Source organism: Aulonocara sp. 'chitande type north' Nkhata Bay, linkage group LG9 (genome assembly GCF_057382095.1).
Source record: "Aulonocara sp. 'chitande type north' Nkhata Bay isolate Kocher_YH1m ecotype deep benthic linkage group LG9, A_spYH_male_GT1.1, whole genome shotgun sequence".
Taxonomy (NCBI): Eukaryota; Metazoa; Chordata; class Actinopteri; order Cichliformes; family Cichlidae; genus Aulonocara; species Aulonocara sp. 'chitande type north' Nkhata Bay.
In genome coordinates, this window is record NC_141352.1 from 10891231 (window position 1) to 10907078 (window position 15848).

General features: G+C 38.7%; 2 protein-coding genes across 2 annotated transcripts; both read right to left on the bottom strand.

Annotated features, from left to right (window-relative positions):
• Window positions 1-3225: 3225 nt before the first annotated feature.
• Window positions 3226-5415, bottom strand: LOC147321667 (GTPase IMAP family member 7-like). Its single transcript, XM_086305095.1, has 3 exons — window positions 5349-5415; window positions 4417-4467; window positions 3226-4309 (listed from the first exon to the last, which is right to left on the bottom strand). The coding sequence occupies exons 1-3, from the start codon at window positions 5356-5358 to the stop codon at window positions 3726-3728; spliced, it is 645 nt and encodes a 214-aa protein (XP_086161221.1). The 5' UTR covers window positions 5359-5415; the 3' UTR covers window positions 3226-3725.
• Window positions 5416-11910: 6495 nt separating this feature from the next.
• LOC147321668 (uncharacterized) lies at window positions 11911-14012 on the bottom strand. The gene is made up of 4 exons (XM_086305096.1): window positions 13952-14012; window positions 13402-13846; window positions 12956-13152; window positions 11911-12853 (listed from the first exon to the last, which is right to left on the bottom strand). Exons 1-4 carry the CDS (start codon window positions 13959-13961, stop codon window positions 12237-12239), a joined length of 1269 nt encoding a protein of 422 aa, XP_086161222.1. The 5' UTR covers window positions 13962-14012; the 3' UTR covers window positions 11911-12236.
• Between the last annotated feature and the right edge of the window lie 1836 nt (window positions 14013-15848).

Sequence of the window (15848 nt, forward strand, 5' to 3'; positions counted from 1 at the left end):
TAACAAATGGAAACCAAAATCCTAACTTATCTAAATGTTTTTACTGAAGTCACGCTATTGAATTCCTGAAATATTCCTGTTTCCAATGTTGCCCATAGTAACTGTCACATGGCTACCTTCAGTTTGTATGTACAGAGAAGTAGAAACTGAAATAAAGATTAAAAGAAGACGACTATCTGAAAGAGAGCAAGCAATCATGGAGTGTCATCTTTCACACTTTTTCATAAGTTAATGATCCTTTGTATACATATTAAACATGAAGCTTTGCTTCTCTATGTCCTCATCTTATGTGACTCGTAGAAGTCAAACAATTTCATCTTAGCAGATGATGTGTTGAATCTTTTCTGTGCTTTGATGTTTCAGTAAATGACCTGCAAATGTAACTCGGAGTCTAATAGAAGTCACTTGGATGGGTGACGAAACGTTTCTGCCACTGAAAACACACAGATGAACAGAATCAACCTTTTGGGGTCAGTGGCAGTCAAGAAATGATATCAGTTTTTACTTTAGATTAATTTTGAATTGTAAAACAACCATGTCAAGCTGGAAAGACTTGAATGATATGCATTTTAAAGAAAAATAAGGTGCCTCAACGTAACAAAGTTTAGCAAGAAATATCCCTAAGATTCATGATTTCATTCAACTTGTTAAAAATAGACTTTTCAAAGAAAGAACTTCTCTTTGGGATCTACTTGACACAAAATGGACGTATTTATGTATTTATTTTATTTCTTTATACCGTGCCAAATCACAACAGCAGTTGCCTCAAGATGCTTTATTTTGAAAGCTAAAGATCCTACAGTCATATAAAGCCAATTAAAGAGTAATGTATGCAATGATGATGGTGTTTATATTTGAATGTTATTGCCAGCTCAACTTTTTGACTTTTCCCAGGTCATGTTGTCCCATCTTGTCCCAATGTGTATAACCTCCAAGTTACTCACATTTATCCGTTAACTTATGTGTGTGTGTATAAGATAATGTGTATATGATCAAACGAGATGAATTATTATGTATACTGTAGAACACAAGGAGACAAACATTTATAAGTACACAGAGAATTCTACGATTTGAATCAGTGATGTTCAGTAGAGATTTGAGTGGCTTCTGTCTTCCATGACAAAAAATGTAGATAATGCCGATGAAATGGATTCCTTTCAGTCACTAACAAAAATCGATATGTGTGTTCAGAAGAAAAACAAATGTGATAATAACAAACAAAACCAACATCCAGTCTAACTTGTCTAAATGTTTTACTGACGTGAGGCCATTGAATTCCTGAAATATTCCTGTTTCTAACGTTGTCCATAGTTGCGGTCGCATGGCTACCTTCAGTTTGGATGCACTGATAGAGAAATAGAAAGCGAAATAAAGGTTAAAAGACGAAGGCTATTCAAAAGAGAACAAGCCTAATCAACTATGACACACCACATTTTGCTAGATAAAAAAACAAAGTTTGAAAAGGCATGGGAGAAAGAGAGAAGGTAAATCCTGTGTCATGTTATGATTTATTTTTGAAAATGATGAAGCATCATCTTTCACATTTTTTCATAATGATGTGACATGAGAAAAATGTGAAGCTGTGAAGTTTGATCAGTAAATAATAATAACATAGACATAGAGATCTTCATTTTGAAATTTGAAATGACAATGTCAGGTATGAGAGACGTGACATTGGATTGTAAAGGAAAAAAAGGCAGCCCAAGTTTTAGGCTGTGAGCAGCTGACATGTGCTTCTCCTATATTCACTGCTCATTGTAGGTCTGTTCAGCTGAATTCAAAAATATATGTGCAGATTTTACATGAGGAATGAAAAGGTTATACTCAATTAACAAAGTAAAAATCAGTAAATATCCAAGTAATATCATGGTAGCAACAGTGGTTACAGTTAGGGATGGGTAAGGGTATCCGGTGCCATGATGGCACCAGTTCTGACATAAACGGTAGTAACCAGACCGAAAAGCAGCGCACATTTCGGTGCTTTATTTCTGTCACGGCTGCGGGGGCAGACGTGTGGTGAGTGTGAGACAGAATCCAGACGCAGGCACTGCCTTGGATGTGAGCGAGCTTTTATTAACACACTGGTGGTACAAACTGAAATGCGGCAAACAGAAACAAACCTAGACTGGAAGAAACTAACAAAACGGACCTGAAAGGAAGACTCTAGGAGAAACACTAACATGAGTGGACACAGGCTATAAATACACAGAAGGGAACGAGGCAACTACACACAGGAGGGAGGCACAGCTGATTGTGATCAACAAGACGAGACAGGGGAAACGCAAACTGAACACACTGGCATAAGACAGACTTTCACAATAAAAGAGGATACTCAAAACACATGCGAAGATACAGACACAGAGACGCGGGCTTTACACAGAGACCTATCTACACTAGAGGGATACACAGGTAGGGGTGACACAAAACAGAGGGAGCACAGAATAAACACTGGGAGGTAAAATAACAAAACCTAAAAATCAGAACTCAGGAAGTACCACGAAACTAGGGCGCTACAAACACTAGGACAGAAAACCCAAAACACAAACAGTCACAAACCATTATGAAATCAAAAGCGAAAGTACAAAAACCAAAAACACTGGGTCACCGACCCACGACCACAACAATTTTGGTGCTTTTTTTTTTCTTGAGATGTCATACACTTTTGATTCTAGCCAATCATTTTACCTTTGCAAGTGTAGTAGGTGGGCACAGGTACGTATGTTCTTTTAGAGAAGAGCTACAGATTAAAAATGCCCAAGGCGAAGCGGTCAAAGTCTGGCTGTACTTCACAGCAAAAGATGCAAACTCAGCAGCCTGCAACAAGTGCTTTAAGGTGATACTGTCAAAGGAGGTAACACCTCGAATCCGATGAAACACCTGGCACACCAGTGTGTGAATGTGTGTGTGAATGGGTGGATGACTGGTTGTGTAAAGCGCTTTGGGGTCCTTAGGGACTAGTAAAGCGCTATACAAATACAGGCCATTTACCATTTACCATTACCTGGCAACGCACAGAATAACTCCAGTTTTGAAGCACATCAAACTTTATTAATTTGTTAGTCTGAAGAAGTATTCTTGGTGTGTATCCTGTGTTCTAGTACCTACATTTCCACTCAGCAGCAGAGGTAGAACTGCATAAAATATCATTGAAAATTTGAATTTTCAAGCTAACTTGAAACTGAAATTCAGAATATTGTTAACAATCTTAAAATATTCGTTTGTCAGATTGGATTCTCGGTGCTTGTTGATAATTCTGGTATCATAGTGTATCTGATCAAGGCATCTCACAGGAGTTGGTGAACAGACACATACGCTAAAATCATCAAAGAAAGACGAACATGCATTTATGATGTGTCATCTTAAAACTGGTGTGACTTGTATAAATAAATAAAATCCCATTTGTCAGGTTAGACTGTGAAATCAGAAGCCTAATGCAGACAGACAGGGATCTTTTATTGAAGGAAAACCAAAATCCATAAAAAATACAAAGAAACACTGTGGAAACAATGAGACTAGAAAACATAAGGAAGACATGAAGCAGGAAACAGGCTACGTGGCATCTTGGTTGGATGTAGGCTACTTTAGAACATTGTAAAATAAGACATAAAGCTATTTATAAATCCAATATACAGCACTTTAAGAAACAGACTAATGCTCTAACCTATTTATTACTTGAGGCAGGAAATGGCACGTATTTTAGTGCTCTGATCTGATAAATGTAGTCATCATTTTTGCTTTTCTTCTGTCACACTGATCACGTTGTCCATTAGCTTTTCCACTTGAGCTGAATCTGATCTGTGGTTCTCAAAAACAACACACCTGTTGCCACACTTTTCAAGTATTTTCTTCAGATCAGGTTGACAGGTATGTAAAAAATCCTCCAACCCCAGTCCTGCCTGTTGTAGGTCGTCTCCTCGGGTGAACAGGATAATTGTTCGTTCTCCAGCTTCCCTCCCAAAAGCTTTTTCTAACTTTTTCAGTATGTCTCTCTCACCATCTGTAAATCTGCTCACATGCATCACAAGTACAAACACACAGGGTTCTGACTCATAGAGCTGTTTGCACCTTTTTACATGTTTGTCCCTAACTGATGATTTCATGTCATCATCAAAGATGTCAGGAGTATCAATCACACATAAGTGTACACCTTCTTTCTCAGTTTCTTCCATCTGGCACTTTTTAGTGACCGGCATTGAACTGGGTCTAGAAACAAAGAGTTTCTGTCCAAGGATGGTGTTCCCACTGGCACTCTTTCCAGTCCCAGCCATTCCCAGAAGAACAAGGTTCACTGTGGTGACAGTATGTCTTCCTGAATTGATTTACGATAATGATAATTTGAGAGAAACAGATTAAAGTTACATTAAAACAAACACTTACTTTCTTTAATTTTAGGCACATTATAAGCACAGTTCATACTTTTTGATCTCTTCTTAGGGTCACTGTAGGGCTTTTCTTTATGTTTGCCACCTGAATAAAATAGACAAATGAGAGTTTTTGTATCAGTTTCTATGAAGCATAGTGGTTTGTTTAAATAAGCCACCACACAAATCATTTTTAAGGGAAAGTGCTGAGTGAGATTGTGGTTTACCGCTCGTTGCTGTGTCAGTGTAAGTGTGTAGCCTAGCTGTGGTTTGTGATTTATGGCCAAATCTGAAGTTTTGTAACAGTGAACATATTAACTTAGCAGTAAACTGTTTGCTGTTTCATAACAATTAATTATTTAATAGCATCTTCTGTTGAAAGCAGATTTACATGAAGTTAACTGTAATTATAAATCAGCCACTCTCTACTCTCCACCTTCACCTCTTGCTAGTTGCCTCTGATGGTCTGGATTTTGTCTGTTTAACACTTTTTTTCAGTTTGAAGGGCAGGCAACTCATGGTGCAGGATTAGGAGGAGTAATCTGTAGGTTCATATGTCAGTGGCAGCAGAATTCTGAACTCTTCACCTTCATTTATTTATATTTCATAAGTTTTCTTTTGGGTAAAAAAAACAGATAACTGTTTACACAAGATGCTATATCAGTTTTCAAGGCTTTGTCAAACACTTTAGCAGTGTAAACTGAAAAGTTACTATGATAAGTATTCCCCTAGTGTTGTGCAGTAAAAATCATGTATGTTGTCTGTGAAAACAAACATGAACTCGTCTGAGAAGGTTATAAGTCTAAGGAGACTGGAAAGAAAAACGTCTTTCCAAGCTCATTAGACAAACATCAAATCATTTGTCTGTAATGTTGTATCTCATGTTTAGGTAATCATTAAACACTCTTTCCTTATATCTACATTTTATTCATTAACAATGGTTTTTTAACTAATGCAAATAAAAGAAAAGTCTACAAGTGAACTTACCGTGAGACATTCCCTTAGACAAGCAGCAAAACTCTGTGTGGTGTCTGAAGCTGAGCTGCACTGTGTTTCTATTATGTGGGGGTGTTATCCAACCAATGCAGGCATGTCAGAGGTGTATCTATAAATAACCAATGCAGTTAACAGAAGCTTTAACATTTATCTCTCTCATCTGTTCAGTGACAGCAGTCACGATAAAAACAACATACATTTCAATGAGGCAAGAACGAGTTTTAATCTTCTCTTTCTGCATGATGTCTAATTATCAATTCAGTTCAAGCAGATTATGTATGAAAAATGTTGAAATACTTTCAGATTCATTGAGGCTTACATGCACAGATTACACTGAAGTTGTGAATTGTGTTTCAGGTCCTGATTTGTCCCTGTTCATTATCAGTGACTGAGATATTGTAAAAACAAAAACAAAACTGTGACACAGTTTACTAAGTGTGGAAGACACCAGGGATTCTGGATTCTGGAAAATCAAGTATTTGATCAACAAAAAAATTGTTAAATGCATTTAAGTCTCCTGTATAGTTCCTCAGGTGTTTCTGTCGGTCAAGTCAGTCAAATCACCAGAGAAGACAAAAACTATGAAAGAGCTGTTTGGCCCTGAAGCAAATAAGCAGATGATTGTTTCTGTTCACTTGTGGTGGTGAGCTTGGAGACCCGACCATACAGCTGTACGCCAGTGAAACTGAGTCAGGGCTTCAACATATCATTCAGAGCGCTGGCAACAGGTTCCACATCTGTGAAAAGATTGATTTAGCGCCACCAAGTGGTGGAGCTTGTTAAGAGATGGACAACATGCTGGCAGCAAACGGGAGCACACACTACACAGATGCCATGTTTAGAGAAGTGAAGGCAACATGCAGAACAGAATGGAAATTATTAATATATATATTAATATAAATATATTAATATGAAGATCAATATCAATCAACTCAAATTCATATGATTCATTTTTTGTGAGAGATTAAAATGACAGAAATAATAATAAGATATAATTCTCCTGAAACTTTGCTTTTTATACTTTGAAAGATAATATTAGTTAGACAATAATAATAATAATAATAATAATAATAATAATAATAATAATAATAATAATATTAGTTAGACATAACAAAAGGAAACAAAATAACACTTCACCATCAGAACAGATAAAACTAAGATTTAAAAGTACATCGCGAATTCCAAGAATGTTCAAAATGAAAACTAAAAGACTTTTAAATCACATGAGCCAAAATGTTGTTCACAACAGAAAATAAATGACATGACAAATGTTTAAACTGTCCATAATGAGCTCGCTTCAAATTTTATGCTTGTTACTGGTCTCAAAATAGTTGGGACATGGACATGTTTACCATGGCGTAGCATCTCTTCTTCTTTTGGAAACAGTTTGAAGACATCTGGGCAGGTGTGAGGTTATGATTTTCTGGAGTTTTGGTGTTTGTATTCAATCCCATTCTTGCCTGTTATAGGTTTCCATCTGCGTAAGAGTTTGTGGTCGTCTTTGATGTATTTTTCGTTTAATAATGCTTCAAATGTTCTCTATAGGTGAAAGATCTGGACGGCTGGCAGCTCATTTCAGAACTTGGACTTTTCTCTGACAAAACCATGCTGCTGCAACAGCTACAGTATGTGGTTTTGCATTGGGCTGTAAATGCATTTAAAAAACCAGCCTCATTCACCTTCAACTTCAAGATCACACCATGAAATTCTGCCTGCTGCTGTCTCTTTGGATGGAACCAAAATCTCAGTTTCTCCTTTTTTTTTCCTTCTTAGAAATATCAGGACATATTATATTTCATTGCCAGGGACAAATTATATTTACCAAATTTTATTCATAATGCAGGGACAAATAAAACACAGTTTGAGGACAAATATTTTGCATGAACACAAGGCATGTGGTGTGTTTGTATACATTAATGACATGTTCGCATCATAAAAATTCTCCTAAGAAGTAAGTGTTTTTTCATTATTAGGTTCCTGCACTGAAATGGAAAAATCCATCTGTGACCTGTAATGTAATTGTTTACGAATGCCTTTATGTGTCGCTGTCTTGAGCACATGCAACTAAATGATTCAAGGATAAAGCATATTTTATTTTGAGGGCCAGGTCTGGCAATGATGGCACTATTTATGTTCCTATTTTCCCATTTTAGTTAGAAATGGTAAATGGCCTGTATTTGTAAAGCGCTTTTCTAGTCCCAAAATGCTTTACACCTCCAGTCATCCACACACTGGTGATGGCAGCTACAGCTGCCCTGGGGTGCACTGACAGAGGAGACGCTGCTAGACTCTGGCGCCACCGGGCCCTCTGACCAGCAGGCAACGGGTGAAGGGTCTTGCCCAAGGACACAACGATCAAGACTGTCGGAGCCGGGGATCGAACCGGCAACCTTCTGATTACAAGGCGAACTCCCAACTCTTGAGCCACGATCGCCCCTTAGACACAGAAGACACAGAAGACACAAATGCCATGTTGTAATACTATACTGCTATGGACAGATAGATGAAAATACAATAATACAATACAATGACAGAATACAGATAGAATGAAAATACAATACAATAGAATGTCATTCTACATGTCATTCTAGAATGATACCTCCCGGCTAACATCTTCGAATGTGTCATTCACCTTTTCCTTACTTGCAGATTGGACTACAGCAATTCATTGTATTTTGGTCTCAACCAGGCCTCCATTCATTGTCTTCAGATGGTCCAAAATGCAAGTACTCACCTGCTAACTGGTACCAAACAGAGAGAGCATATAGCCCCACTTTTATCTTACCTACACTGGCTTCCTGTCCCCTACAGGATCCAACTAAAACTTTTACTTTTTGTTTTTAAGTCACTCAACACCCAAGTTCCCTCTTACCTGTCTGAGCTCCTTTGTGTTTAAAAACCATGAGGTCTAGCTCAAAGTTAATGCTGCCCATCCCACAGACTTATCTCAAATCTCTGCCTTCTCTGTGGCAGGTCCCAGACTTTGGAATAGTCTTCTCCTAAATATTAGATCTGCAGTTACAGTACAGTGGAAATACATTTCACATAAATAATTTAGTGCTGAACGAAAATTAAAATGTTTAAAAACGAGTTCATTTCATGATGTTTGTAAATGTAGTTAAAAATGAAGTACAGAGTACACTATTGTGTTTTGTTTATCTTTGTAAAACAAATGTGTGTTTATTGTGATACACTGTGAATGTGATATAGTCAATGGATTCAAGCAACATTTTGTTTATGTTTCGTCAAAGCTGTATTCAGAGATTAATACAGTGTCGAGCTCAGGAAGCTGTGGCCATGTATGGTAAATTGGACTGAAGTATAAGGCCATTTCTAAGCTGTTGTGAAGAATAAACCTTCCTGTTGTGAAACTGACTTCAGCTCAACGTGTGTCCCTTTTTCTATTCTTTATCACAGCACCACAGGTTGTTGAAACCAGTTGCCCCTCTGGTCATCATCTTAGGGAGGCAACATATTCGTACATTGCGTCTCTATAACATAAGCCAACATTTTCTGCCACCATGCAATCGATTGAAATTGGAAGGCGGAGCATTCAGCTTTCAGGCCCTTCTTCTGTGCAACCAGTTTCCAGTTTGGGTTCCAAGACACACAATCTACTTTTTAGATTAGGCTTAAAAATGTCCTTTTTGATTAATTAAATTGCATCATTCAGCACAGTTTATTCATTTATCCAAATGCAACATCTTTTCTAATCTGTAAATCAAGAAGTCTAAGAATAAAATTATTAAGCTGAATATTAGATTCATGTTTAAGAGATTATCCATTGAATGTTCAGTAGATGATGGCACACTGGCATTTTTGTACAACTCATAATTCATTTTTATTCCACTAAATTGACATAAAGCAACTGTACCTTTCTGTGTGTACCTGAAAGTTAAAGACAGTGACAGAGTTCAACACTGAGAAAAATTCAGCTCTTTTCCCACTGCCGCCACAGTGCTTGTTGGGTTGTTGTTGGGTTTTTCTCTGTACGTATTATTGTATGGTCGACCTGCAATATAGTGCATCTTAAAGTGACTGTTGTTTTGATTTTGCACTGTACAATGAATTGAATTGAATAGTGCTGCGAGTGGATCCACAGGGCTCAGCCATCCCGACTGCCTCCCTCTTCCCGCTCCACCAAACCCGCCCACACATGCAGGGCCTTGGGGTGCAGGTGTGTCACTAGGGTGCAGGGGAAGCATCCCACCCTGTCCCCTTCTGGCCACCTGTGTCTCATTTGTATTCCACAACTTAGACATCCACATTACTCACACTCTCATAACACATACATATAGGGCCTTCAGGATGGGCACGTAGTACGGCGTCCAGAGGTCGGTCTGTGTATTCAACCTCACCTCTGGCGCCGGTGCCCACCTCTCAATTTTAAATGCATGTAGACAATGAGGGTTCTCGGGAGGGGCCGTGCTAACACCTGCTGTTCTCTGCCAGGAAGCACCTTCTGTGTTTTAAATGCACTTTAGAACAACCCTAGCAACACTACACATGAGCGGGAGGAGGGAGGTATGGAGTCTTCACACACCCCTGTTCTCTGTTAGCCATCTGGGTGAAGGGGCTGGCCGTCCGATTGGGGTCTGAAATGCGGGATCTCCCTGTTGCACTGGCAGTCTGCTTGGAAAGGGTAACATCTCCTGCAGGTGCAGTTTCCCCCTCTGTGGGCGAGGGTACCTGGACCTGGGGTATTATCTTGAGTATGTTTGGGGAGTATGATTGTGTGTACAATTTCCATTTGTGTCTGTCTTTACGGGTGAGTGCTGATTATCTGTATATGTGTGCATGAGGGTGGGAATGCACGTTTGTGTCTGTGTGTTCATGTTCGTCTGTGTGTATATGTCAGGTCGGGTCTTAGACTCCACCTCTCTGGAAACATCTCAGGCCATCCAAAGTATGGAGGCTTATCTCCCTTCACCGCAACCTCTGCTCGTGGCTGATGCCCTCAGGCCTCAGTGCATTGGTGGCTCTTGGTGTCCGGGGCTGGACGCTCAGGTAGGTACCGACTCACTCCTGGCAGCAGCTTGGTGGGGCCTGACGCCCGTGGCTTGGTCGGGCCTCTTCGGGTGCGGGGGGCCCTCAAGCCTCGTGCAGCTGGCTGCCGGCAGAGCCTGCGGGCATGTCACTGCAGCCACTTCTAGCCTCTGCTCCGTGGCTGCTGAGTGACCCCTCATCTGGGGCTCTCCATAGCTCTTCCCAGGAGAGTGGCACGGCTGCCCCTCTGATGGTCCTCCCTGGGTTCTCGCACTCTGGGGCCTCTGGATGTCTGGAGCCTGGATCTCCTCCATGCCTGCTTCATGCCCTGGGGGACGGGGCTTTGGCTCCCCACACCATCTAGCACAGTGGTTCCCAAACTTTTTTGGGAACTCACACCCATATTTTGTTTGCAATATCCATTGCAGTTTATTTCACACCTCAAACATATAGTAAACAATTAATCAAATACAAGTAATCTGCAATAAATTACAGGTAGTAATAAAATGCAGTACTAACTCTTTTACGCTACGTCCGCACCTACACGGGTATTTTTGAAAACGCAGGTGTTTCTATGCTTTTGGGCCTTTCATCCTTGCGTTTCGTAACAACTGAAAACAAAATAAAATAAAACAAAATAAAATAAAATAAAATAAACGTTGATCAAATGGATCAACTTGATGATCCACTTGGTAAGTAAATCTGTTGGATATCTTTATTGGCATTCAGAGAACAATTCTGATGACTAAGGAACCAAACAGGACAGGCAAAAAAATAATAATGATAAAATTTAAAAAAATAGTGCTGCAACAACAAAAGTTCTTTATCCTGGCTTATTCATGATATGTCCAATAGATGGCGACACATCGACAATAATAGTGATGGTTGTTGAAACTGCACCTGGATACAGTTTTGGTTCCAGAAAAATATAACATAACATAAAATGAAATTAAATAATTAAATAAATTAACAGATAAATAAACTAAAAGATATAACTGAGGGTTCATGACATCAAAGGATTCATTGAATAAGGCCGTTGGAGTATAAATCATATTTAGAATGATTTTAAAATGCCTTTGGGTGCATTTTCTCACGCTGGAATAGATTGTTATTAATAATTTCTTAATTACTTATTTGTTTGTGAAATATGCAGTACTTACATTGGGAAATTAAGTTAATTTTATATTTTCATTGTCTAATATAAGGTACCCATTCTATACACATTCTTTAAATTTAAACTTTTAACAGGTTTTCACCACATTACATTTTAAAGTCCAGCATATGGATATTTATGTATTTATGTACATCACAGGAGTCTTTTCGGAAGTTGGTTTCTTGGAAAATCTGCAGCTCAATCACTTCTACATAATAACATAAATACCTGAGATGTTTTTACAGTGGACCAAACAAAAAAACTAAGGTTCTAACAATGATCTGTTTATCCAAAGAGACACCAGATGCACTTGATAACTTTTATTGAATTCAGCAATAATTTGTTGCTGTTACACTTTATGAGCTTGATTAATCTGACCAAGATTCACAAACAACAATTACAAAAAAACCCAACATAATTTTTAAATCCATCACTCCTTCATTTGCTGATTTGTAGAAAAAAAGTGAATTAAAGCCTAAAAATGAAAATTATAAGATTTATGAGATTTATAAGATCTACTGGTTTAATACATCAAATAATGTCATGCTCAAACCTTTTTCAATTTAATTTAGTTCAACTCAGTTTTATATATACAGCTCCAAATCACAGCATCAGGTGTCTCAAGGCACTTTATAGTTTCAGGTAGACCCTTGAATAATACATATAGAGGAAATATAGAGGAAAACCCAGTTTTTATAATTTTTTATATCTGTACACTGAAAATGATCTGACACATGACATTATAATTTCTGCTGTTTTTCTAACACCATGATCACTGTGTCCAGCAGCTTTTCCACCTGAGCAGAACCTGATCTGTTATTCTCAAAGAGAACACATCTGTTGCCCAACTGTTGAATCATTTCCTTCAGATCAGGTTGGCAACTACGCAGAAAATCAGCCAGCATTTTTCCAGCACGATGCAAATCATCTGATTTAGTGAACAGGATGATAGTTTGTTCTTTAACATTCCTCCCAAAAGCTTTTTCCAGTTTTTTCAGTATGTTTCTCTCACCATCTGTAAATCTGCTTATATGCATCACAAGTACATACACACAAGGGTGTGACTCACAGAGCTCTTTGCACTGTTTTAGATATTTGTTCTTAACTGGTTCTTCAATGTCATCATCAAACATGTCTGGAGTATCTATCACACGCACATGTTTGCCATTTATCTCTGTTTCTGCTATCTCACAATCTTTGGTGACTGACTTTGAACTGGGTCTAGAGAAGAAGACTGGCTTTCCAAAGATGGTGTTTCCACTCGCACTCTTTCCAGTCCCAGACATTCCCAGGAGAACAAGGTTCACTTTGTTGCTGGTACGCTTTCCTGTATGGAAGTGTTGTATTGTATTGATTCCTGTAATGAATTTCAGAAACATCGACATAGTTTTGAATAATGAACTTCCAACTGATATCAGTCTGAACAAGTCTGAAAGACACTGTATAGATTGTGGTTTACCTGGCATTGCCATCACAGTGCGTGGTGCTGACAAACGTGGAAGAGGTACAAAGGACCGTGACCCGACACTCTGTTCCTGTGGTTGTTTAATGGTTTTGATTGATTTTTCACTTATAGGCTGTTTTCCTGGTTCGGCACACACATCCGCTGGCTTTCCAGCTGTCTGCGCACTCTCCCGTCTCTGATCTCTGATCTCACTATAAAAAGGGTGAAACCTCATTAGTTCAATCATGTCCACCTCATCCTCCAACCAACACTGTCCCTTGAGTGCACTGCACCACCCTCCTCTGCAGCTGAGCCAGGGAACACGCCTTCGCCACAACAGGATTACCTGTGGACCTAATGTTCAAATTAAGCCTTAATACCTGTGTTTTAGTAATATAGCAACCTTCCCCCACAAATACATGAAAAATACCATAAAGCATTATGTTATTTTTCATCCTTACTTTGTTTTAGTTAGCATCAGATTTCTGCCTTCAGCCAGTCTGTCGAGCTCACTGAAAACCTGTTCCATGGTGCAGGATATGAACGAGTAATCTGTGGGTTTATAACTCAGTGGAAGCAAAACCGTAAACTCTTCTGCAGGTTTTTCAGTCTTATTGCTCAGATGTTCTATCTGCTTCCGAACATCGTCTGGTGAAAAGCCATGTTCTACCACCAGCAGACACATGTCAGGATATCGATTAATACACAACAAGTCTTGTATGTCCTTAAATTCTGCATACAAGTCTGGCGTAAACATGACTTCATATATATCATTTACATAGATCTCAATCTTTTTCAAAGCTTGTCTTTTATCTAGTTTGGATAAATCTTTTCCCAGGATGTTGGTTATTAGAGCTTTCTTCAAGACTTCATCTCTTCCCAGGATAACAACTACAATCTTCCTTTCTGTGAAAACAATAAGTCACATGGTTCATTTTCCCATTTGCTATGCATTTCTTTTCATTTCAGCAAAACAACTAAAAATTCTATTTACAGAACATTTTCACCCACTAGAAGACATAGTCCTTCAGTCCTTCAGTCCAGTTTAGCAAAGTGAAGAAGACGAGCTGTGTGGCGTCTGCAAGCTGTGCCGATCTTCGTCTGTTTTAATAACCTGTTATGCAAATGCTGGAGGTGTGTCATGTGTGAAGCTATATATAACGTTTTTAACATTCAGTTGTGTCATCTTTGTGGTGGAGAATTCGTCAGAAAAATTTGATTTTCATCCACTAACACCCAAACCAGACAAACTGAAGAGGTCACGAGCAAAAATAAATTGTGTGATGTGCTGAAGTCTCATGTCCTGCTGATTATTTATGCTAGCTGAATCCAAACCCTGCAGAGAATTTGGGAATAAAACTTAAAATGTAAAAGACTGAAGTGAATAAGAATATAGGAAAGTTCATGAAATTATTAGAACAAAGAACCTTTTCATGATATTGTACTGTTATGAAATGCACTAGTACGATTATGAAAAGACTCAGTTTGCTTTGCTGTCTTCATTCCATCACATTCCCTGTGTGAAAATTCTATCCCAGATATTTTAGTATATACTAGAATATTCTTCTTTTTATTTGTTTGAGGTTGAATGTTATGTTCCTTGGTATATCCTGATCTCCATTGTGGTTTGCTATCCTTTATCTTTCTCTTTGTCTCTTACAATTGCGTTTGTGTGTGTGTGAATGTTGGGCTCACCTTTCCTGTAACGCAGCATACTTAAGTACTCATGTGCTCATGCACTCCTCTGTCTCCGGATTACTTAGGTACCAGGCCACACTCTTTCATTTGCTGTGTCACCTTCCTTCTCCCTCTCCTCCAGGGAACACCACTCCACAATACATCAACTTAGCACTAAATACATAGACATTTATCCTCATCCTCTTGTGAGGAGGAGGAGGTGCCAAGCTGTTGCGGTGATGATTAGTCTAAATTCTACAAAGTTTTCTGTTTGTTAAATTAATAAATTGTTAAACTGCCAATACAGACTTCAATCATCCAATCCGATAAATGACACGTAACAAGATTCAGTAGCAGAATAAGCTGTTCACATTGGCACAGACGATTGGACAAGTTTGTCTTAGGCATAACCCACATAATTAAACTGTTCAACCCACAAATGTACTTTCTTTAACAATGTATTTGTTAAAGAAATGCATTGTTATGCAATGCACAACACATTTTTCAGCATCATTCTAAAAAAAGACCTTTCAAATTTGAGAGATTTTGCACAAATGGAAGACAGCAGTCCTAAATATTTGTTTAAAATGTGCACTAAAGGACATATCCGGGTCAAAAATGACTCCAAGGTTCCTCACAGTGTTACTGGAGGCCAAGGTAATGCCATCCAGAGTAAGAATCTGGTTAGATACCATATTTCTAAGATTTTCAGGGCCGAGTACAATAACCTCAGTTTGATCTGAATTAAGAAGCAGAAAGTTAGCGGCCATCCAGGTCTTTATGTCTTTAAGACATTCCTGCAGTTTAACTCATTGGTGTGTGTTATCTGGCTTCATGGACAGATAGAGCTGGGTATCATCAGCATAGCAGTGTAAATGTATGCTATGTCTTCTAATGATGCTGCCTAAGGGAAGCATGTATAATGTAAACAGAATTGGTCCTAGCACTGAACCCTGTGGAACTCCATAATTAACCTCAGTGTGTGAAGAGGACTCTCCATTTACATGCACAAACTGGAGTCTATTAGATAGATATGATACAAACCACTGCAGTGCAGTACCTGTAATACCTACAGCATGTTCTAATCGCTCTAATAGGATATTATGGTCGACAGTATCGAACGCTGCACTGAGGTCTAGCAGGACAAGCACAGAGATGAGTCCACTGTCAGAGGCCATAAGAAGATCATTTGTAACCTTCACTAAAGCTGTTTCTGTGCTGTGATGAGCTC